The sequence below is a fragment of the Leuciscus leuciscus genome (genome assembly GCF_965113295.1).
Source record: "Leuciscus leuciscus genome assembly, chromosome: 21".
Classification (NCBI taxonomy): Eukaryota; Metazoa; Chordata; class Actinopteri; order Cypriniformes; family Leuciscidae; genus Leuciscus; species Leuciscus leuciscus.
Genome location: NC_138745.1, coordinates 35,249,089 through 35,272,171, shown reverse-complemented (window position 1 = coordinate 35,272,171; position 23,083 = coordinate 35,249,089). Strand labels below are relative to the sequence as shown.

Below are 23,083 nucleotides of genomic sequence, written 5' to 3'. Positions count from 1 at the left end.
GTACACCACTGGTTAGAATATAATTGCTCGAAATCATGTAATTAACCATCATAATTGGTCTTATGGTATAAAACTCTCATGCTCTTTAGGATGTTATATATTTTAACAGTACTTTTGCAAACTCCATGACAGTTGCTTTCCAAAGCATTAGCAGTGATCCCTGCTACAACTATGAGTCTCTGGATCGTCCCTGGAGAGCCAACAATGAAAGTGGAGATTACATTTGTGATGAATCTTTCTCCTGGAATGGCTGGTACCGGCTTTTCTACTATGGAATGGACATCCGGATGTCAGAGACCTGTGTTAGTTCATACACCTGTAACACAGACATCAATCTGTGGCTCAATGATCCTCACCCTCAGATAGAGGATGGAGTGGTGACCAGGGAGGTCTGTGGTGGTTATTATTGGAGTAACTGCTGTGATTACAAGTCAAACCCCATCAGAGTGAAAGCGTGTCCAGGCAATTACTATGTCTATGAACTTGTGAATCCACAATTCTGGTGTTCAGGATACTGTACAGGTACTGTGGTTTCCTCATTTATTTAAGTATTTCAAACCTTTTTGTAAATGATTTCTGAATTACATGAATTTCCTTCTTTTTAGATGTCAACACTATTTCACAGGCGATTTCCACTATAAGTCCAGATATATTCACTGGATCCAGCATCACCTTGAGTAAGTTGTAAATAATATGAACGAATATGTGTTATTAAAAATTATATATTTTTTTCAATAAAAGAATTTGCATTACAGTTTAAATGGAAAGTTTTATCCATAAACATTTTCACTCTTACACAGTCGCATTGTGTATAAAATGGTTTATGAATCTCATGATTATTACAGTGTTTGACTGGTTTGCACTTGTGAAGTTCATCATTGTAATATAACTTGTTTGTTTTGGTCTCATCATCTCTCACTAACAGATTATGACCCGTGTAATAACTACAACATACTCGACAACTACTGGAGAAGCACACACAATTACTGGTCTAGTTATGGATACATATCTGATCATGATGACACTCGTGTAGAATGGGATGGCTGGTATCGACTCTTCATTAATGGATCAAGTGCTCAGATGCCTGAGTGGTGTTTTTATTACATGTCATGTGGAGGTTATAGTTCTCTGTGGCTTGGTGACTCTCATCCTCGGCTAGAAGATGGAGTTGTTACTCGTGATATTTACGGCTCCCGTAATGATCAGTGCAGTCGCTACAGATCCGACCCAATCCAAGTCAAAGCTTGTCCTGGAAATTATTATGTCTACAAATTTACCAGACCAACTCTTTCAATCCCAGATCCTGTATATTGTGCAGGTATATTCGTTCATCTCCATATTTGATGTGCTTATCATGAACTGTATTGATTTATATTCATATTATTAATTTGAATATATTTAATCTGCAATATATAATGCTCTCTTTCTATTTTTTCCTTAATAGTTCCTTTCTCCACCCCAAGTGTTGATCCCTGCTTCAACTATACCAGTCTGGATGAGCCTTGGAGATCCACCAACAACTCTTACTATGATAACTATTACTACTATAGTATGTGTGATTATAATGTGGAGTGGAATGGCTGGTACAGGATGTTCTACAATGGTGAAAATGCTCAGATGCCAGAATCATTTGTAAATCAAGGCATGTGTGGCACTTATAACCCGCTGTCGCTCAACGGCCCTCACCCACAGCTGGAAGATGGAGTGGTCACCCGTCAGGTCTGTCTCTCCTCATGGAGCGGCGCCTGTGACTACACATCCCACCCTATAAGAGTCAAAGCCTGTCCAGGAAATTACTATGTTTATGAGTTTGTCAAGCCAATGTATTGTGGAGCTTACTGTGTTGGTGAGCACTTACTCATATGAATTTTAGCCTTTTTTTTTTTTTTCTGGATATTGTTTGAAGTGAAATTAAATTATTGATGTTAATATAAAATGTTCCTAATACCAGAATCCTCAAACCAGTCCATCTCATCAGCGTCTACAACAACAGAGACGATCCCATCCATAGAATCCATTACACCACCAATCACAGCCACTGGTAAAGTCTTGCTTCCTTCATAAACTCCCTTGAGCATCTTTTTGGACATATATTTTTATTAAACATGCATGATCTCTTGAAATGTTCATGTTTATCACATTAAGTAAATTCACAGCTAAATTAATTTCTGCAGAAAATATTGACAAAAATCACATAGTAAAAAACAATACAGCTCACAAATGATTATGCAAACTCTATATATTTAAATGTAAACAGAATGCATTTTTAGACAAAGTGATATACAGTATCTCACAAAAGTGAACTGAAAATCAGTATCTCACAAAACTAGAACTGAATTACTCTGGCTTAAAGGGTTAGTTCACCCAATAATGAAAATTCTGTCAGTAATTACTCACCCTCATGTTGTTCCAACCCCGTAAGACTTTCGTTCATCTTCGGAACACAAATTAAGATATTTTTGATTAAATCTGAGAGCTGTCTCACTCCTTCATAGGCTTCTCTGTAATTGAAACTTGCCGGCCCAGAAAGTTAGTAAAGACAATGTTTAAAATAGTCCAAGTGACTACAGTGGCTCAACCTTAAGTTTATCAAGCAATGAGAATACTTTTTGTGCGCAACTTTATTCAACTCTTCATGTTCTTCTGTGTTTCTCTGAGTGAGTTCACAGCGCAGCGCTTCTGGGTTGTACGTCAGAACGTAGGCTCACTATTGGCCAGCATCACACACATGACCAGCATCTCGCCAATAGCGAGCCTACGTTCTGACGTACAACCCAGAAGCGCTGCACTGTTACACTACGTGAACTCACTCAGAGAAACACACAAGAAAATGAATAGTTCAATAGTTGAACAACATGAGGGTGAGTAATTACTGATAGAATTTTCATTTTTGGGTGAACTAACCCTTTAAAGTTGATCAAAGAACAAAGATCTTTACTCACTGCTCTTGAATAAATAACTTTTGTAGCTTTAATAAAGATTAGTCTATATTTAATTTATAATTTATGCAGTGCAGACTGTTTGCTAACTTTATTCAATTTCTGTAAAAGTCCTATCTGTTAGATAGGTAGGAAGGGCACAGGTAAATAAGACATTTATTATTGGTTTATGTGAGGATTGTTTTAAGTTCACTTAAATTAAAAGTTGTTATTTTTTTAAGCCTAATAAATGTAAAACAAAATTGGTAGTTTTCAATTACACTGTAATGTTGAATGGCTATAATGTTTAGAATTGTGGTAAAAAATAATTTCCATCCAGATATAAGTAGCTGTATTAGTATAATTGATACTGGCCTTCATTCATAAAAAGATGCCATTAAACAAGTATTTAAAATATACTATCTTTATGTTGTCTACATTAATTTGGAGATTAACTGTGGAATTATTACATTATAAAATATGTAAAAAAAAAAATATAAAAACATAAGTGTTTTTAATCGTGATTAATCACAGTAAAAATATGTGTGATTAATTAGTATTTTTTTTTAAATTACTTTAAAATAATTTTTTTTAATCGATTGACAGCATTTATATAGTGCTATAGACATATATATTTCAGCCATAAGTGCTGTCAATCGATAAAAAAATAAAATAATTAAAAAAACATTTTAAAATTGAAAGAAAAAACAAAATTCTCATTTTCAATCAAGAGTCTGTGCAGACCACCCCCACGTGAGAATAATGTTTTTGCAAATAAGTGGAAAAGAGTGTTTTGAAAACAAGTCCATTTGCTTGTAATAATTGTGGTCAATTGCAGAGGGACTCAGATTTGGCTGTTTTTATCTCGTTTTGTCAGCTAGATAAGAGAAGTTGTTCTGAAAGCTCACGACAAATTGTCTTCAGCTTCAGCTTAAAATGCAAATGAAACAGTGAGCTTAAGTAAAGAGAGTAAACTGTTTCATAACATAACCACTACAAAAAATTCACATAAAAAAACAGTAATTTATTCATTCCGCAAAATATATATTTTTAATATTTCCATGACAACAGTTCCCCCTGTTGACCCCTGCTACAACTACACTATCCTGGATGATTCATGGAGAGCCACCAACAATCAACATTCCTCTCAAATAATGTGTGACACTGCGGTCAGCTGGAACGGCTGGTACCGTCTCTTCATTCAGGGTCAGAGCGTTCAGATGCCAGACACATGTGTTGATGAGTATAGTTGTGGCACTCATGCTCCACTGTGGCTGAACGGAGGACATCCAACAGTTGAGGATGGAGTGGTCACTCGAGATGTCTGCGGTCACTGGTGGAATAACTGCTGCGCTTTTCAGTCCAATCCCATTAAAGTCAAAGCCTGTCCAGGAGATTATTACGTCTATGAGTTTGTGAGCCCAACTGCCTGCCATTTGGCATACTGTGCAGGTAAATATATTTACATGGGCCCTTTGTTTATGTAAGATATATATATGTATATATATAAATATAAATATATATATATATATATATATATATATATATATAAAAAAAAATATATATATATTTATTTATATTTATATATATATTATATATATATATATATATATATATATATATTTATATATATATATTTATATTTATATTTATCTAATAATTATCATTTATTTCAGATTCAAGCAACATAAACACTACCACTACTACTGTCACGCCAGAGACGACCACAACCGAAACTACAACCATGGACACTACAACTGGTAATATGATGTATTGTGTTACAATATGGAGGATTATTGATTGGCATCAGCAAATCAGATTAACTTTATGGGTTTGTGATGCATGTAAATAATTTAAAATAATTTATAATGCTATATAGGCTATTATATTATATTATCAGTCATATTAAAGTGATTCAGCCATAGGCAAGAGGCCAAAGGTAATCACAGCCATGCAGATATAGGTCATAATGCTGTATCATATGCATTTCATTATGCAGAGATTGCAAATATTATGATGGGGACATTAAGGTAAATGAAATTTAAAAATGATGACTATTGCATTACTAATAAATGTTCAATACTGTTTTGTTTTTCTCTCAGACAATGGCATCAATATTGTGAGCCGATTTTATCCATTTGGAACTGGAGACTCAGTAAATGGACGCATTGATGATGGAAGTTCATCAGTTATATACCTCCAACAGCCATTTATATTTTTTGGGCAAACATACAACCAAATTTATGTAAGTCAATCTGATATGAAAGGATATTGGATTATGAGTGTCTAATACATATGTCTATAAACTCTCTTTGAGAAAAGGTAAATGGGAAAATTACCATTCACTGCTGTTTAAAATACTGTTGCAAATAATTTTATAAGTATCCTCCACATGATAATAATACCTCTTCTATTTCAGGTTAACAACAATGGACACTTGACTTTTGACGGGGAATGGTACAGCTACTCTCCATACCAGTTCCCAGCTTATGGAGGGAAAGACCTCATTGCTCCATTCTGGACAGATATTGACAACCGTTGGAATGGTGTTATCTCATATCAACAGTACACCTCTGGCAGTGTCCTTACACAGGCGACCCAAGACATAAACCAATACTTCCCTGACTTGAGTTTCTCTGCTTCATGGGTCTTTGTTGCAACATGGGATAGAGTTGCATACTACTACAATTCAGGAGCAGTAAGTAGACCAATTTGATACCATGGAGACCATCATGCGCCCATTTAAAAAAAAAAAAACGGTATACCACATGTTTTTTTGCTTCACAAAAAAAAATAAATATGATTTGTCTTTTTTTAAGGAAACATCTTTCCAAGTGGTTTTGATTACAAATGGCCATCTCTCATTTGTTGTAATGAACTACGGTGCAATCGCTCCAACTCAACGATATGTACAGGTAGGCACAAGATGACATTGATATGATGTATTGAACTGTTTATGACCAAATAATCAGACATCTGAATGTCTTCCTTATCATTAGGCTGGTTATGACACCATCGACTCAAGTCACCATTTCTCAATTACTGGATCACTCCAGAATGACATCACAAGCCTACCATACAGCAGCAATGTCAATGTGCCCGGCAGATGGGCCTTCAGAACAGATCATGGAACACGTGGTTGTCAGTTTAATGGTACAACTTCTTTTCTGATTGCATGAAATATTTGCTATTTTCTGGAAGACTATGAATGACTTATTCCAATGTAATTATATAATGCTAGTGAGCCATAGGTGAAGCCTTCCAGTAATTACACATTCATTTTGGTGTTTATATCCATAAACTCTTTGTTATAGGTTTTCCAGTGCAACTGGGAGACTCCTTCTGGAGTGATTCCACCTGTCAGCAGAGATGCTCCTGCACCAGAAGTGGCATCCAGTGCAGCTTTGAGCCCTGTACTTATTCCCAGGCTTGTCGTCCAGCTGCTTTCCAATACTCTTGTCAGAACATTCAGAGACAAACATGCACCATCTCGGGTGATCCTCACTACTACACCTTTGACAATCAGATATTTCACTTTCAAGGAACCTGCACATATGTTCTGTCTGAGGTTAGTAATGCTGCTATGGGTTTCCATTTATTGTTCAACAGAAAAAAAAAAAAAAAAAAAAAAGGGAATCTTTTACTTATTCTGAATTTTGTCATTGTTTAGGCATGTGGAAATGGTTTGCCGTACTATCGCATTGAAGGGAAAAACGAGCATCGGGGTAGTACACATGTGTCATGGACTCGGATGGTCAGAGTATTTGTCTATAATGAAGAAATTGAATTGGTCAAAGATCACTATTATGAAGCAAAGGTAATAATCACTGTATTGCTGTAGTGTTTAGTTGAGTTCAGCTATCCATCCATCTTCCTAATTTCTTTTTTGTCAACATTGTCAAGGTTAACGGGACCTTTCTAGCAACACCATTCACCCTCCACAATGGATCCATCCAAGTCTATCAGTCAGGGTTTTCCTTGGCCATCAGCACAGATTTTGGTCTCCTAGTGACCTATGATGCATATAGCTATGTCACCATCTCTGTACCTTATGACTACCAGAATGCCACATGTGGTCTTTGTGGGAACTATAACCTACATCCTGAAGATGACTTCCGTTCAGTCTCTGGGGAGATCTTGAGCTCAGATGTTGATTTTGCCAACTCTTGGAAGGTAGAGGGGGACACAGATCCTGAATGCCATGATGTCAGGTGCACAGGTCTCGCTTGTGTGGTTTGTACCAGCAGTGAAATGAGCCTTTACAGTGACACAAATCACTGTGGAATCCTGGGAGATGTTTCGGGGCCTTTTGCATCTTGCCATTCTGTGTTTTCACCCCAGACCTACATAGAGAACTGTGTCTATGATCTTTGCTTAGGAGGAGGTTACCAGCCTATTCTCTGCCAGGCTCTCAATGTGTATTCTGCTCAATGCCAACAGCAGGGTGTACAACTTGGACAGTGGAGACAACCAGGCTTTTGTGGTAAGTGCCATCTTTATTATAAGTAAGTCTGGCAATCAGCTTAATGTAACTGAAATATTTGTGCAAAGTAAAAGATCCAGAGTTTGATGCATATTCTTATTTCTGCTTTCCATTTCCAGAAATCTTATGCCCTGAGCACAGTCATTTTGAGTCTCATGGAACAAGCTGCCCTGCAACTTGCAGCAGCCCATCTGCCCCAATATACTGTCCCTTGCCCAATCAGGAGAGCTGTATTTGTGATGATGGGTACATCCTCAGTGCTGGACAATGTGTGCCTGAAGTGAACTGTGGCTGCACATTTGAGGGCTTCTATTACTCTGAGGGACAGTCAGTAGTGTTGGACGAGGACTGTGGGAGACAATGTGTTTGCAGTAGAAGGTCAATGGTCTGCTATCAGCACCAGTGTGGTCCAGCAGAGGTGTGTGGACTCCATAATGGTGTGAGGGGCTGCCGACCCATCAGTTATGCTACCTGTTCGGTTGAAGGCCTGGGTTCATACCATACATTTGATGGGCAAACTTTCAGATACCCAGGAGCTTGTGGACTGACCCTTTCAAGAGTGATGGGGCCATCCCAACTGCCATACTTTGTTTTGACAGTGGAGAAAGTACCCAGAGGCCTTCAAGACTTTTCCAGGTTCCTGAATTTTGAGGCAGGAGGAACTCATGTTTCCATTGAATTGGGAGAAGGTAGCAATGTACAGGTTAGCTAAAAAATCTTGGCTTGTCATTTATTTGGAGCAGTTTAACAAAATTATTTCAAACTCATACGCTAGATCAATTAACTTTTATATTCTTCTCAGGTGGATGGACAGATGGTTGGCCTTCCCATCAGTGTTGGTTCCAGTCAGATCCACATCTATCACAGTAGTGTGAGGGGTTTCGTGTTGGAGACAAACTTTGGAGTGACCGTTAGAGCTGACTGGCCGCACATTGTCCGAATCACGGCTCCAACCACTTACAACGGTACACTTGGAGGTCTGTGTGGGAACTTGAATGGAAACACTGATGATGATTTCTACAGCCCAGATGGTGTCCTGCTGGATGACTCCCAGCTATTTGCAGATAGTTGGCGTGACGGATCCCTGTCAGCCCACTGTGAGGACCCAGCTGACATTTGGGAACCAGGACTTTATCAGAATAGAAGCGAGTTCAGTGAGATCTGCAGCATCATGGCAATGAACGATGGACCATTTGCTGAGTGCAGCAGAACACTAGACCCTTGGCAGCGGATTGAAGACTGCATTCAGATGCTGGAGCAGACGGAGGGTGCCAGGGAGGCTCTATGTGAAGCCCTGCGAGGGTACACACTACACTGCCAACACAATGGCATTGCAGTTGGAGAGTGGAGGAGTATTACCCACTGTGGTTAGTATCTTGCTATGTGATAAGATTTTCAGAATTAAAAGTATATATCTTCTTCAAAATTTTGATCATTTATTGCCTTTTCCATCCCGTTTTGCCTTAATTGTCCCAGATCCCAACTGTCCAGCAAATACCCATTTTGAACTGTGTGGCACATCCTGTCCTGCGTCCTGCCCTAGCCTCTCATTTCCCTTCCAGTGCGCTCTGCCATGCCAGGGGGGATGCCAGTGCAATGATGGACTAGTGCTGGATGGAGATCGCTGTGTTCCCCCCACTGGTTGCGGCTGCCACTATCATGGCCGCTATCGGCAGCCTGGAGAGCAGTTCTGGCATGGTGAAGAGTGCCAGTTCCTGTGTGTCTGTGATGGAATCACTGGAAATGTCCATTGCACACCATCATCTTGCAGTGACCAAGAAATCTGCAGTGTGGTGGAGGGGGAGTATGCCTGCCATCCTCGTCCACATGGAAACTGTTATGCTTCTGGAGATCCACATTATATGTCCTTTGATAGAACCTACTTTGACTTTCAAGGCACATGCCGATATGTTCTGGCCACAGTATGTAATGATACTCGTGGACTACCACACTTCCAAGTGGAAGCAAGAAATGAAGCATGGAATGGATGGCCTGTGTCAATAACTGTTGAAGTTTTTGTTAATGTCTCTGGGCATCTTGTGCACATGTCACAGGACATGAATGGTTATTCTGCTGTTAAGGTAAGCAAGTCCCACTTACAGTATTTTGCCATTGAGTATACGTGAAAAACGTTATTGTTGTAATTATTGATAAGAATGTTTGTATTAACAAGCTCAACTTTTTCTTCAATTAGGTTGATGAAGAGATCAGAAACCTCCCTGTTTATCTTGACTCTGGTCGAGTATCTGTCTACTCCACAGGACAGTTTGTCTATGTCTCCACTGACTTTGGTTTCAGTGTCATTTATGGTGGTTCCTGGGAGGTAAACATTGTTGTGCCAGCAGACTACAGTGGAATTATGTGTGGCATCTGTGGTAACTTTAATGGCCATCCGGAGGATGACTTCCTCACTCCTTCAGGTGCTCTGGCACCTTCAGCAGACCAGTTTGGGGCAGAATGGATGGTTGAAGATGACGTGTCATGCAATCATGGCTGTGGGGACCATTGTCCTTTGTGCCAAGATGAGAGTACAACACAAGCCTTGTGTGGGATCATCAGAGACAATCAGGGTCCCTTTAGCTTCTGCCATGGATCTGTAGATCCGCAGGCCTATTTTGATAACTGTGTTTTTGATGTGTGCATCTCTGGGAACAGTAATGAAGTTTTGTGTCGCTCTGTCCAATCATATGTGAGTGCTTGTCAGTCTGTCAATGCCATGGTCTACCCCTGGAGAGAACTTGCATTGTGTGGTAAGTGACTGGAGATGTGGCTGAGATACAGTGTGTAAAAAGACCAGTGCAATTAGGGGCCGTTCACATATCGCGCCTAAGAAACCGTGGAAAGCGTGGTTGCACCATTTTCTCCTCCTTTCCAAAGCACTTGCGTTCCCGTGGTGTCTGTCGTTGCTATGAAACCATGAACTGCGCTCTCCACAACGACCAGGAAGTTTAGTAATGGATTTCCATCACTGAAAAACGCTGTAGCTCTGCTACAAGATTTATTTACGGAGAAGAGAAAAAAACCTGTAGTGTTTGGGTGCACTCCATCCTTCAAAAACGTAAAAACCATTGAGAAAATTCATACATTTGAAATAACGAATTTGAGCGCGCAAAAGACGCTATATGTGAACAGCCCCTTAAACTACATTTTAATTTATTGTCCTAATGTTAGTTTAACTGCTTCTATTGTTCTCATTTGTAAGTCGCTTTGGATTAAAGCGTCTGCTAAATGAATTAATGAAAAAAAAAAATTTTTCATTTAATCTCAAATTTTTTATATTGTGCATATATATTAATAGCATTTATGTTTCATAAAAATACTTTTGTTGTTACATTGCCAGTCATGGACTGCTCATCAAACATCCCAAACAGTCATTATGAGGTGTGTGGAACAGACTGTGGCCACACGTGTGCCAGCAGCATCGATGCTAGTTGTGAACACACATGCTCAGAAGGGTGTTTCTGTGATGAGGGATTTGTGAGGAGTGGAGGACTCTGTGTACCAGTGGAACAATGTGGCTGCTTATATGATGGATTCTACTATCATGTGAGGATTAAAATATAATGTTTACATGTTGAGCCTTATTATTATAGAGCATTGGATAAGGGTAAGCATAGCCTTAGTGTATTATGGTTCCATAAATCATCTTAAACACTTAAAACCATTGTGGTGATGCCATGGTACAAAGATAGTATAATCATCATACATGGTCCTGCTAAAAACTACACGGCTATATCATGATTTTTTTTTTTTTTGTATGTAAAAATACTCACTGATGTTATGTTCTGGAAATGTAAAGTTTGTTGTCATTTTGTAGATTGGTGAACAGTTCTGGGATTCAACATGCTCTCAACGCTGTCAGTGTTTTGCTCCAAATGATCTACGCTGCACTGCATCTTTCTGCCCAGCGGCCATGGAGTGTGCGGTCAGAAATGGACGTCGTGACTGCTTCAGTCCAATGTCCACATGCACAGTCTGGGGCGACCCCCACTACATCACCTTTGATGGGGCTCTGGCCCACTTTCAGGTATAAACTGGTAAACTGCTGTTTTTTGCAGAAAATTTCCTTAACTGTTGTTTTGTGTCCCAGTAGACAAATTAAACAAAAAAAAGTTAATTCTAAGGATGGTTATTGGTTTTAGAATATCTAAACAGGGTTGGATTTTAAATGTATTTCATAAATCGAAGAATATTCATATATTTATGAATGTATGCAATGTCTTGACTTGTTCAATGAAGACTATGGCAATTAGGCTCTAGTTTAAGAAGGCTCTAGCTTTTCATAAACATGCCTTAGAAAAAAACATTAGTGTGTGTATCTTGAGACAAAACAATGGCACTGACATAAAATGTAGTTGCAAGTTGCTTTTAGTTAAACAGCTCAAACATGCATTTAGTCTGGGACTGGGCTTAAGCCTTGTCTAGGAAAATGACAATGACAATTTATTTGTATAGCACAATTTAAAACAACAGCTGTTGACCAATGTGCTTTCCACAATGTAATTAAGTTCATTTAAAAAATAGCCAACAAACGAGACAAAATGACAGAAAAAGACCTAAAAATCACACAAGAAACATATAGCAAGTGCTGGATGTGCTGAATCACACTGAATCACTGGGCATGTGGGCATAAGTGTGGCATAAGTGTATTGTGTTAATCTTACCAGGGCACATGTTCATATGAGATTGCCCAGACCTGTGGTAATGTTACGGACAGTGATCTGCAGTTCCGTGTAGTGGCCACCAACAGGCACCGGGGGAACATGGTGGTGTCATTTGTGTCTGCAGTGGATGTTTGGTTGTCTCAGCATGAACAACAGATGCACATCAGTATTGGGCAGAACAGGAGAGTAAAGGTAAGTTACACTTTAATTGATGCCAATATAAATGCATATTTCACTTTTTTTCTCTTTTCTTATGTTGAAATTTTTTGATTCTCCTCCAGGTTGATGGAAATGCTATTGACACACCAGCTTATCAAATCAATGATCTTGTAGAGGTACATGAGGATCAGGGATTTGTAATTCTAAATGCATTCAATGAATTCATTGTCCATTTTGATGGACATAGCAGCCTTCTAGTCAGAGTGAGTGAAAGATTCTCTGGATCTCTATGTGGAATGTGTGGAAATTTCAATGGTAATCCTGCGGATGACAAAGTGCTGCCCAGTGGAGAACTCGCTTCTGATGACATTTCCTTTGGCCACAGCTGGAAATCAGACACCAGCATTCCAGGGTAAGAATTTTTTACCTGGTTGGCTGTGATCCAAAAATGTGTCTCAGGTTTGTTTTGATGGAGTGGTGGACAGGGAAAAAGTTTAATGTGATTTGTGGAGTTCTTGCAGCTCAAACAATAGGGCATGGCACTATCAATGCAAGGCCATCATTTGATTCCCAGGGAATAGATGAACTGATAAAATGTATGTCTTGAAAGCAATGTAAATCATTTGCTATTAAAGCCTCTATCGAATGCATGAAGTGAAATTAGAATTATTTGCTGCTGACAGAATGAAACACTGCATACATTTAACATATTTGCATTTGAAATGAAAGAGATAGAGAGAATGGCTTCCAAATATTGATTTCATGCTAATGTTAAATTTTACAACTTACTTTTGTTTACTTTTAGTATTGTGTTGAGTTCTCAGTGTACAAATTAAAATCTCTCTGATAAAATAGTATAAGCATATAATTGACCTGAAGTTTCCTTGTATTCTTCAGCTGTGGTGCCAGAGACCAGACCGGTAATGTTGATGAGTGTCCACACAGGCAGAGGTATTCTGATCTCTGTAGTATTATCACCAACACCACTGGCCCCTTCCAGAACTGCCATCTTCATGTTGACCCGGCACCTTACTTCTACTCTTGTGTGTATGATCTGTGTCTCTACACACGTGCAAATGGCATGCTATGTTCAGCTGTTGAGGCCTATGAGACAGCTTGTGCCATCTTGGAGACACAGATCCCAGAATGGCGCTCGGGTCTCCGGTGCGGTAAGTCAAAATCACATTTCAGCACAGATTATTTTGTGATTTTTGTCAGCAGCGTTATTAAAAATTTAGGTAGCTGAAACCTGAAAGCTAACCTTTAGAGAAAGTAGCAGAGTGGGTAGGGTGGGTGGAGTGGGTGGGGTCCATAGGATTCAAGTTTGCTTTTTGTCCTCTGTGTTACTGTTACTGTTTTTAGAGAAACTGGTTCCAAATGATTCAGAGGATGAATGAGTTGATTTTGATCTAACCGTTAACTGATTTTTCTAAACTAATAGAAAAGAATGACAATTAAAAACATGATTAATTCACAAATTGGTCATTGCTAGCTCTTAACAGACTATGATTTTAAAAGCTATGATTTAAAAAAATAGCAGCACTACCATTAGGCTATTTTTTTAGCAATGCTACTGCCCATGTCACAATGAGCCAGCAGTACCGATATTGGACTTGACCACCAATCATGGGTAAAATGTAACCGTTGCTACACATTAAACATGTGGAGAACCCCCCACCCCCCACCCCGCCCCTCCCCCATTTCATTATTATGGTCAGGTGGATGGACAGTGTACTATCTGTAGATCTCAAAGGAAATTATAACAAATTAAATGACCCATTGAATTCACTAGAAAGAAAAATGTATTAACTTGAGGAATACAGAGCAATAATCATTCAGGGGACCAGAATGTTAAACTCTGATTCTGTTAACATGACTCAGTGTCTTTGTGTTGTATTTCATCTATCTGTGCTTTTCCTCTTAGATGTGAGAGATCGCTGTTCTGAACTCAGCTGCTCTGAGGATGAATGGTGTGGAAAGAAAAATGGTGTTTACGGCTGTTTATGTAACGATGACCATCCCAGACCACAACCTGACTCTTTTGGTTGGTATCATTAAAAAAAAAAAAAAAAAAATATATATATATATATATATATATATATTTATTTTTCGGTCATTAGTTGCTTTTTCTTTTTTAACAATTCTGACAATCTTTTGTCTTTTTATCCTCTCTCAGAGTTCTCAGAAACCTGTGAAAGCAGCTCTGGCTCCATATCTGTGTCTCGCTGTCAGCTCTTTGAGGCTGGTTTTCCAGCTGATGTCTTACACCTCAATGATCCCAGCTGCAAAGGAACGGTCTGGAATGGCAGAGTGGAATTCCATTTTGATAACGATGAACACATCTGTGGTACAAATCTTCTGGTAGGTTTAACTATGTATAATCTATTCAGTACACAAAATTTAAATATTTGTAGTGTCTGATAGAACCAACTGAGTTTGATCTGACCTCTTGGGGAATCTCTTTGAGACTTTGAGAAGTCTGTAGAAAGGTCTGTAAGGATCCTGAATCTGTAAATACAAAATTAAGGGCCCAAACAGACCTTCCTATAGACTTCTCAAAGTCTCAAAGAGATTCAGTGGGGAAGGATACACAACATAATGCCACAAAAGACACTGGAACTTGTGTCCACTTTCTTCAATTCTACATTCTAAAAATTCTATTTCTATTTAAGCTTTGTAGTTTTTAATGATATGTATAATGTTGAGTTACAAAAAAAAAAAAGTTTATATTTACCGCATGGTTAGGTAGAGGCTATTTACACTAACTCCACCCAACAGGTATTTAATAGTAGGAATAAAGTTTTCAACAGGTCTTTAATTGGTCTATAATTTAAATTGGATGTTGAGTCTTCGCATTGATCGGACGGGCTGAGACATTGACGCGACACGTGCAGCTCTTATTACCACACTCAAAACCATGGCTCCCTTCCTGGACCTTCGAGGACCTTTACTGACCAGCAGATTCAATATGATCGGGTCAGGGGAAGGTGTAGTGTGGGCTTTAGGGACAGAGACAAGTAATGTCCCAGTAAGGTAGCATCCATTTATTATTATCGCAGACTGTTTTATAATAGTATTACTACAATATAAGGTGCAATTTAGTATCTGCCACAATTTGCACTAAGTACTGTATAAATAGCATCTATTGCATTTCGTTGCCTTGTACCTGTACTTGTGTAATGACAATAAAGTTGAATCAAATCAAATCTAACTACTTTTTTTTTACTTAGTGCAAAGAAAATACTGCTGTAGTGCAAATGACTGCTGCCTTTTTAAATACCTTGAATTCAATTTAGGCTAAATTACAAAATGTTATATTTGTTGTCCACAGGCTAACAGCACCCACTTCATCTATAATAACTTTATTCTGGGGACACGGAGGTCAGAAGATGTCATCATCAGCAGAGATAAAATCCTGAAGCTTTCTTTCAGCTGTGCTTATCCTCAATCACAAACACTTTCCATGAATGTGGAAATCAACCCACTGGAGAGGTGCGAATTTTAATACAAAAACAAATTCTGGTTTCAGCAACGCTACTGTTATTAAAGGAGTAGTTCACCAAAACTGAATATTGTGTGTTTGTGTTTAATATATGCTACTCAAGCAGAATTTTACCCATAAAACAAAGTAGGTTTAACACAGATCTATCCATTATTTCGACAGCATTGTGAACAAGACTCTTCCCGCTGGTGAAGGCAGATATCTGGTCCGGATGATTCCATATGAGGATGATGAGTTTACCCGGCCCTTCACTGGTCGTGTGGATGCAGAGCTCGACCAGGAGATGCATGTGGAAGTTCGTGTTGAGGGGGTCGACAGCCGCCAGTTTGCCCTGGTGATGGACACGTGTTGGGCTACACCTGTGAATGATCCTGATTACAGCCTCCGCTGGGATCTCATCCTTTCAGAGTAAAGCAGGGCTTCTTTCTATTATTTTAAGCCTATAGCCTTTACTCAATGTAACATTTGAATAAATAATAATCATATAACTTTTAGCATTGCCTTACGTGTTTTGTCTTTCAGTATTTCAGAACTAAAGCATGAGATCATTTGAAACAGTTAATACAAAAGTGAAAGCATTTGTCATTATTGATATTCTCAGGTGTCCCAATCCAAATGACAACACAGTGGAGCTGCTGCAGAACGGCGTCTCGACATCCAGCCGTTTCTCCTTCAGGATGTTTATCTTCACTGCAAACTCCACTAGGCTTTACCTGCACTGTGCTGTTCACCTTTGCCTTCTGTCAAGCAATCGCTGCTCAACGGTGAGTTTACAAAACCTCTCATAGTTCATCAATTTGTGATACATTTTCAAGAGTAGCTTTCGTAGTGTAGTTGTGAATTTTTTTTTATATATACTGTATATACTGTATATGGAGTATCTATAGTAAAATGTGATGGGTAAATGTAAAGGTTTATGAATCTGCAGTTTATAAACCCTTATTGATCAAACACTAATATAAATCAGGTTGGTATATTTTAAGCTTTAGGGCCAGATTTACTAAACAGGTCAAATAAGTGTGAGACACACTAGAGAACACGGATGCAGTCAGTTCATTTACATAATAACCAACACAATCTATTCAGAGGAGTGAAGATTTGTGTAGGGGTGCAAAAAAGCAGAGCCACTGATATGTCAAAATGACAATACATTACATATTCCCTCCTAAGTATGAAACAAGAATGCAAACATAATCGCTTTACATACATATGCAGATATTGCAAACATTAAACACTGCTGTTTACTTTAAATCTGGAATTTGAGTAAAACTTGCACATCCAAATTACCCTGGCAATCCAGAGTTCTCGCGAGAGCACAAGTTGAATTTGCTCAGCGAGTTACTCTGGTGTCGAGTAATGATGCTCATTAAATATGCCCCTCGATCTGAGCTGCACCAATCACATCGGGTTATCTGATATAGGCGGGCCAGAGGCGAGATGACGACAGCGCTGCGACGTCGAAGTCATTAGTAAACATTGCAAGATGGCTATGGATGAACACCAGTTGTTTGTAACGGCTTTGGCCGCTACAATGTAAGATTTAGACTTTTTATCTAAAAGAGGAACAGAAGACGCCGCTCGAATCGCTCCTTTGCAAGAAGGGCGTTTTTGCTGTTTTGCCGACCGGATACGGCAAGAGTCTAATCTAACAGTTAGCTCCGCTGGTAGCTAAGTGATAACTTGTTGTGATTGGTTGTAGTGTTATCCAATTGCATGCAGTGAGATTTTCAAATGCATGCTTGGTGCTGCCTCTCGAGCTGGCCGAGCTTCATTAGTCGACCCCAGACCATTAATCTTTTAGATTTAGGTCTGGATTTCCAGGCTACATCCAAATAATAATAAAGAAACATTAGCACATATTGTATGCAACTTAGTCGATGACACAATCTATCTCAACAATGAACTGGTGTAACTAGGAACGAGAGGTTACCAGCACATCACTTCCACAAGGCGTCTTTACCACGCCTTTCCTTGACTACAAGCAGAGCCTGTCAGGAGGCTTCACAACTCTGGCTCGTCTAGTAGTGCACTGCCCAGTTGTTAAAGTCTGCTTAGCAGCCCTGAGTTCTGTAGGTGATGTTTGGGATGAACTAGGATGATCCCAGCGATCTTGGGGTGATCGAACTGTGATGATGCCATTCTTTCCTTTTTATCTGTTCTTGACAGACTTCTGACACCATGATGACACAGAGCTTCAGTACACAGCCATGCTCATACTTTTTACTTAATAGATACTGCGCATACAAAGTAGGAGGGGACATAGGTACAACTACAGAGGCCAGAGCGTCACTTAAAGAAACGTCAAAATGACAAAAATTACAAATGTCAAACGAGATTTTGTGCTGGCTCTATCTGTTAGTAAATCTGGTCCTTAATGTTCAAGGCTGCCCTCTTCTGGAGACATTGTGCTCTCCTTTATCTTGTTGTTCAGTGATATTTAACAGGGATTCACACAGCTGGATTTTGCTCTTTTCTCTATTAGGACTGTGCCTCTGGACACCACCGGAGAGAGGGCAGGTCTCTGGACTTCCATGACAGTGCTTCCATATCCATGGGTCCTCTGGTGTTGTCTGCTGGGAACACAGGTGAACATTTCATTTATTTTAATCATTTGTAAATAAAGATTTTTGAAAATTTCTGTTATGAATACATTGCATTTCACTGCATTGCATTATATCCCCTGTTCACAGATAAGTGGGTCCCAGAACAAGTGAAGGTGTCTGAGGCTTCTTGTCTGTGTGGTTCTCTGATGCTGATACTTGTTCCTCTGATGAGTGTCCTGACACACTTTTAGTTAAGACCACAACATTTTATATACATATTGTTTAATGCCATTTTAATTGGCCACACTGGTTTTGGGTTTCTAAATGTTTCTTTATTTCATAACTGTTGATGTAGCATAATGGATTTATTGTTTAATAATTTGCATTAAGTGTTACTAGATTAATACATAGGTCAAAACTGCCTAATGTTACTGAATGAAATGTCGACCCAGGACGAGCTATAGGACTGTGAAGCTTTGGGAGTGTTGATGGACTCGATCTACTCCATCTATGTTTTGATTCCGATCCAGATTTTGTCTTTGACAAAAATGTGATTTTCTCAACTTTTTGTTTAAAATGCAAAGTTTCTTCTTCTTCTTTTTAAAGCAGAGGGTATGTTCTTTCCTTTGATATATTGCATGTTCAGACATTCATGCAACAAAATATTCTTTGTTTGAGTTTATTTGACATAAAAAGTAGCGCTAACTGCGTTACGCATTATTGGTCAAGGATAACACAATAAAGTTGCATTCATTTATTTCCATTGTGGTCCTTGATTTTAGAGAGTAATTCTCATTTATTTGAAAAAGTTGTTTCATATTTTATTCAGGCAATTATTATAAGGCATGTATGAAAAGGGTCTTAAAGGGACAATGTGTAGTTTTTTAGGTATTTTATTATCTAAAATCAATATTTATATTCATAATTATGTCCTCAATGGTGTACAAATACCTCTGCCAATGATCTGACTTATCCTCGTAAACGTAGAATTTATTATCTTTATATACATGGGACGGGTAGGTCCACGGAAGCTTCCATGTAGTTCCACCATCTTGAAAAACTATAATAGCAGAGAGGGACAAAAAGTACTAGGCCAACGCGTTTCCGTTCAGAGCCAGCGTCACGTGACTGAAACCAGCAGAAGCGGAGGAGCAGAGCAGTGAGAGGCGCTTGTCACTGCACCGGCAAGTTTAAAAGGCTGCACTGTACGGTTATTTATGGAGGACCATACAAATGCTGAGTCACAGGATACCATCCTGTGTGCTGGATGGCAGAGGCAGGCTAAATACACATTTATTGCACAGATATTAACATAAATAAGTACATAATCTCTGTATTACATACAGTACATAATACATTACATACATAGACTCCAATGTAATCTTTCTCATGTTCGTCCAACCAAGGGATGCTGCTGTTCTTCTTCGCACAATTTTTTTATCCCCCAAACTACTTCAGCGGAGCCTACACCAAACACTGATCCCTAAACCTACCCGTCATTGTAACCTTAACCAATAAAATTAGCTGGTTTGCGCCCAGTGGGATTTTTTTTTTCTTTTTTTATAGAAAGATTAAAAATATGTGAGAAATACGGGAAAATATTTAAACGGAATGATAGCGGGATAGCAAGGTAAAATACGGGAGAATCCCGGGAAAAACGGGAGGGTTTTGACAGGAAAACAAGGTTGTAAGTTTTGTTTGTTCAAAACTGTAACATTCGTTTGTTCGTTGTGTCAAGTTGCAGTTTGTTTGTAATAACAAACCAGTTCACCCGAAGGAAAACTCGATGAAGTGCTATTAGAAGACATCCTGTCATAGCTTTTTGGTACATAACGGCTACCGTAGATGCAACACGCATTTGAAAAAGCGAGGCTCTGGAAAGCACTATTCGTTTGAATGCAAAATACAATTTCACCACTAGATGGGAGAAAATCCTACACAATGATCCAAAAGGTAAATGAAAAAAAAAAAAATGGATGGTTGGCCTTTTCCTTTTGTAATATTTTTTTTTCAGTAAAAGTATGAGAATGTTTAATGATCATAGTGCTATCTTTTTACTGCTATCTTTGCAATCATTTTACTTATTTTCTATTGTGAAGTTATGACAATATGCAATATTGCATGAGAAGAGTCTTGCTATTTTACTTTTAATTCTAAAGGCTTTGAAGAATTGTTCAGTTACATTTACATTTACATTTATTCATTTAGCTGACGCTTATATCCGAAGCGACTTACAATTGCTATATATGTCAGAGGTCGCACGCCTCTGGAGCAACTAGGGGTTAAGTGTCTTGCTCAGGGACACATTGGTGTCTCACAGTGGATTGTTCTTTCCAGAAAGCAAGATGGGGTGAAGTTCAGTGTTCAGATTACCAATTTATTTTTTTTATTTTTTTTGTACTAGTTTTTTAATTATAGAAGGTGAAGAGAAAATGAAGTTAAAGAGCCAGTAGGACAGAGAGCAAGTTCACATTCAGTCAGTCCTCTGACACTGTCCTTGATTGAGAGCGTAATATTAATAACTGTTATTATTATTATTAATAATAATACCATATTGTGAACATGTTTCTATTATTAAATATGTTTGGATTTGACAACAAAATATTACAGATCAAATACTTAGAAGACATTTGATCATAAACAATAAGCAGTATGTCAGTAGTCAATGACCATATTGTGTGATTCAGATTGCAAATTCCTATCAAACATGTTAAGATAAATATGAGCTATTATGGTAAATATATGATAAAGTAGAAAGTAAGATAATGTATTAACTGCTTTTGTATGTAGTTTTAACCTATAAAAGGTATTGATTGTGTTCCAGTTGGTCTCTAATGGTTAACATGCTGAACATGTGAAAGACTCTTTGGTCTGTATGTCAAGTCAGGCCCACATTAAGAACATTAAGAAAAGACATATCTTTAACACAGATTAGATTAGATTAGATTCAACTTTATTGTCATTACACAAGTACAGGTACAAGGCAACGAAATGCAGTTTAGGTCTAACCAGAAGTGCAATAGCAGCAAGTGCAGGATATACAGTGGTTCCATAAGTGCAGAACATGGATATGTACTGAATAAATATAGAGTTGAATACTATTATAAACAAAAATTTACAGATAGATTTGTCCTATGAATATAATATACAGATAACTATTACTGTGAACAGAATTTACAGCTAGATATGTACTGAATATAATATACAGATGTATATACAGATGGCTAATATACAGATGGCTATTACTATAAACAGTATTTTTACAGATAGATATGTACTGAATATATATACAGATGGGTGTTACTATAAACAGAATGTGAGCATAATATACAGATGGCTATTACTATAAACAGAATTTTACAAATAGATATATGTATAAGTTAGGCTAAAATGAGCAGTATAACAATGGATTTAAAGTAGTGCAAATAAAGTTTGGACAGAAGCTATCCGAGTGAAAGTGCAGTGGAAGTAATTGCATATTACAGTTAAAGTACGGTATTGCAAATGTATATGTAAACAGTCGGTACTGTAAATAAACAGTCGGCAGTGCAAATTGAGCATATTCCAGTCAAGGTAGTAGTGCAAGATGCATATGTAAACAGTTGTTTCTGTAATAACAGTCAGCAGTGCAAATGAACATTATAGTATTGCAAATAACAAAATGGAGGCAGGTGTGAGGAGGGAGAGGAGAGTCAATCAGTATATGAGGGGAGTGGGATCAATGAGGGTTAGAGTTTAATAAAGAGACAGCTCTGGGGAAAAAACTGTTCTTTAGTCTGCTGGTCCTGGTCCGTAGGCACCTGAAACGCCTGCCGGAGGGCAGGAGAGAAAACAGTCTGTGGGCTGGGTGAGAGGAGTATTGTATTTCTACAGTATATAAAACATGAAAATATTCCAGGTTACAACATATTAAAAGCATAAATGCATAACACTAAATATGAGGTTAAAGCAAACAGGTTTCCAGAACAGCAACAACTTTTGAGCATTATGACTTAAATAGGTTTAACATTAGAATGTCTTCTTTCTGTCTCCATACATTTCCTCATTAATGTTTTGCTGCGTTAAGTCCTTTAAATTGGAATAAATAAATAAATTACTGAACAAATAAAGGACAGAAACAAATAAAAAATAAAAAATGTGAGTATACTGCAAATGTACTTATATTAATATTGCATTATATTGCAAGGCTCTTAGTTGTTTATATATATATATATATATATATATATATATATATATATATATATATATATATATATATATATATATAATATTTTAAAGTTAAAGTTAGAACTGAACATATCTGCACAGAAGAAAACGTCATAGATTTGTCCTTAATTCATCCAGGCTATAAAGCTCTTAAATTCTGGTTTCCCTAATTAGTGCAGCAGATTAATGGCATATTTCAAGAGAATCGTTCAAATTGGTATAGAAGCATGAAATTTGGCACAGATACTCTCTAAGGGTCACTTTTTGGGAAAAAGGCGTTGGCCACCGAAAAATTCAACATGGCGGCCATTTTTTCAAGATGGCCGCTATTTCTGTAAAATGCTCATTATGTCAATTGTTAAAACAGTGATGTAGGTATAACATTTTGTGAAAATACTCTCTTCAGAATGTTTTTTTTGGAAAACGGTGCTTGTCCCTCAAAATTTCAAGATGGCTACCAGTTTTCAAGATGGCCGCCATTTCTCTTGAATCCTTACATCTTTTTTTCAAATGGTGCTGCTATCATGAAATTTGGTACAAATATTCTTCAAGGAACATTATCATGGAAAAAGGTGTGTGCCGCTCAAATTCAAGATGGTGACCATTTT

General features: G+C 38.0%; 2 protein-coding genes across 6 annotated transcripts in view; both read left to right on the top strand.

The window, feature by feature from the left end:
• The window catches only part of LOC309485166 (uncharacterized protein), a 198,682-nt gene that overhangs the window by 75,804 nt on the left and 99,795 nt on the right, over nucleotides 1–23,083 (top strand). For all 4 annotated transcript variants that reach the window (XM_082151835.1, XM_082151832.1, XM_082151833.1 and 1 more), the window contains 7 exons: nucleotides 133–522; nucleotides 606–677; nucleotides 926–1,318; nucleotides 1,445–1,846; nucleotides 1,952–2,041; nucleotides 3,990–4,370; nucleotides 4,595–4,678. In XM_082151835.1, the coding sequence (XP_082007961.1) occupies nucleotides 133–522; nucleotides 606–677; nucleotides 926–1,318; nucleotides 1,445–1,846; nucleotides 1,952–2,041; nucleotides 3,990–4,370; nucleotides 4,595–4,678 (1,812 nt within the window). The remainder of the gene's footprint in view (nucleotides 1–132; nucleotides 523–605; nucleotides 678–925; nucleotides 1,319–1,444; nucleotides 1,847–1,951; nucleotides 2,042–3,989; nucleotides 4,371–4,594; nucleotides 4,679–23,083) is intronic.
• Nucleotides 1–23,083, top strand: part of LOC309485169 (alpha-tectorin-like) — a 163,378-nt gene that overhangs the window by 99,470 nt on the left and 40,825 nt on the right. For both annotated transcript variants that reach the window (XM_082151843.1, XM_082151844.1), the window contains 21 exons: nucleotides 5,021–5,163; nucleotides 5,338–5,616; nucleotides 5,738–5,833; nucleotides 5,918–6,071; nucleotides 6,233–6,486; nucleotides 6,589–6,735; nucleotides 6,822–7,401; nucleotides 7,521–8,104; nucleotides 8,204–8,768; nucleotides 8,878–9,482; nucleotides 9,596–10,151; nucleotides 10,742–10,947; nucleotides 11,219–11,428; nucleotides 12,069–12,257; nucleotides 12,347–12,636; nucleotides 13,122–13,393; nucleotides 14,149–14,268; nucleotides 14,401–14,585; nucleotides 15,556–15,716; nucleotides 15,889–16,134; nucleotides 16,328–16,490. In XM_082151843.1, coding sequence (XP_082007969.1) covers nucleotides 5,021–5,163; nucleotides 5,338–5,616; nucleotides 5,738–5,833; nucleotides 5,918–6,071; nucleotides 6,233–6,486; nucleotides 6,589–6,735; nucleotides 6,822–7,401; nucleotides 7,521–8,104; nucleotides 8,204–8,768; nucleotides 8,878–9,482; nucleotides 9,596–10,151; nucleotides 10,742–10,947; nucleotides 11,219–11,428; nucleotides 12,069–12,257; nucleotides 12,347–12,636; nucleotides 13,122–13,393; nucleotides 14,149–14,268; nucleotides 14,401–14,585; nucleotides 15,556–15,716; nucleotides 15,889–16,134; nucleotides 16,328–16,490 — 6,005 coding nt within the window. The remainder of the gene's footprint in view (nucleotides 1–5,020; nucleotides 5,164–5,337; nucleotides 5,617–5,737; nucleotides 5,834–5,917; nucleotides 6,072–6,232; nucleotides 6,487–6,588; nucleotides 6,736–6,821; nucleotides 7,402–7,520; nucleotides 8,105–8,203; nucleotides 8,769–8,877; nucleotides 9,483–9,595; nucleotides 10,152–10,741; nucleotides 10,948–11,218; nucleotides 11,429–12,068; nucleotides 12,258–12,346; nucleotides 12,637–13,121; nucleotides 13,394–14,148; nucleotides 14,269–14,400; nucleotides 14,586–15,555; nucleotides 15,717–15,888; nucleotides 16,135–16,327; nucleotides 16,491–23,083) is intronic.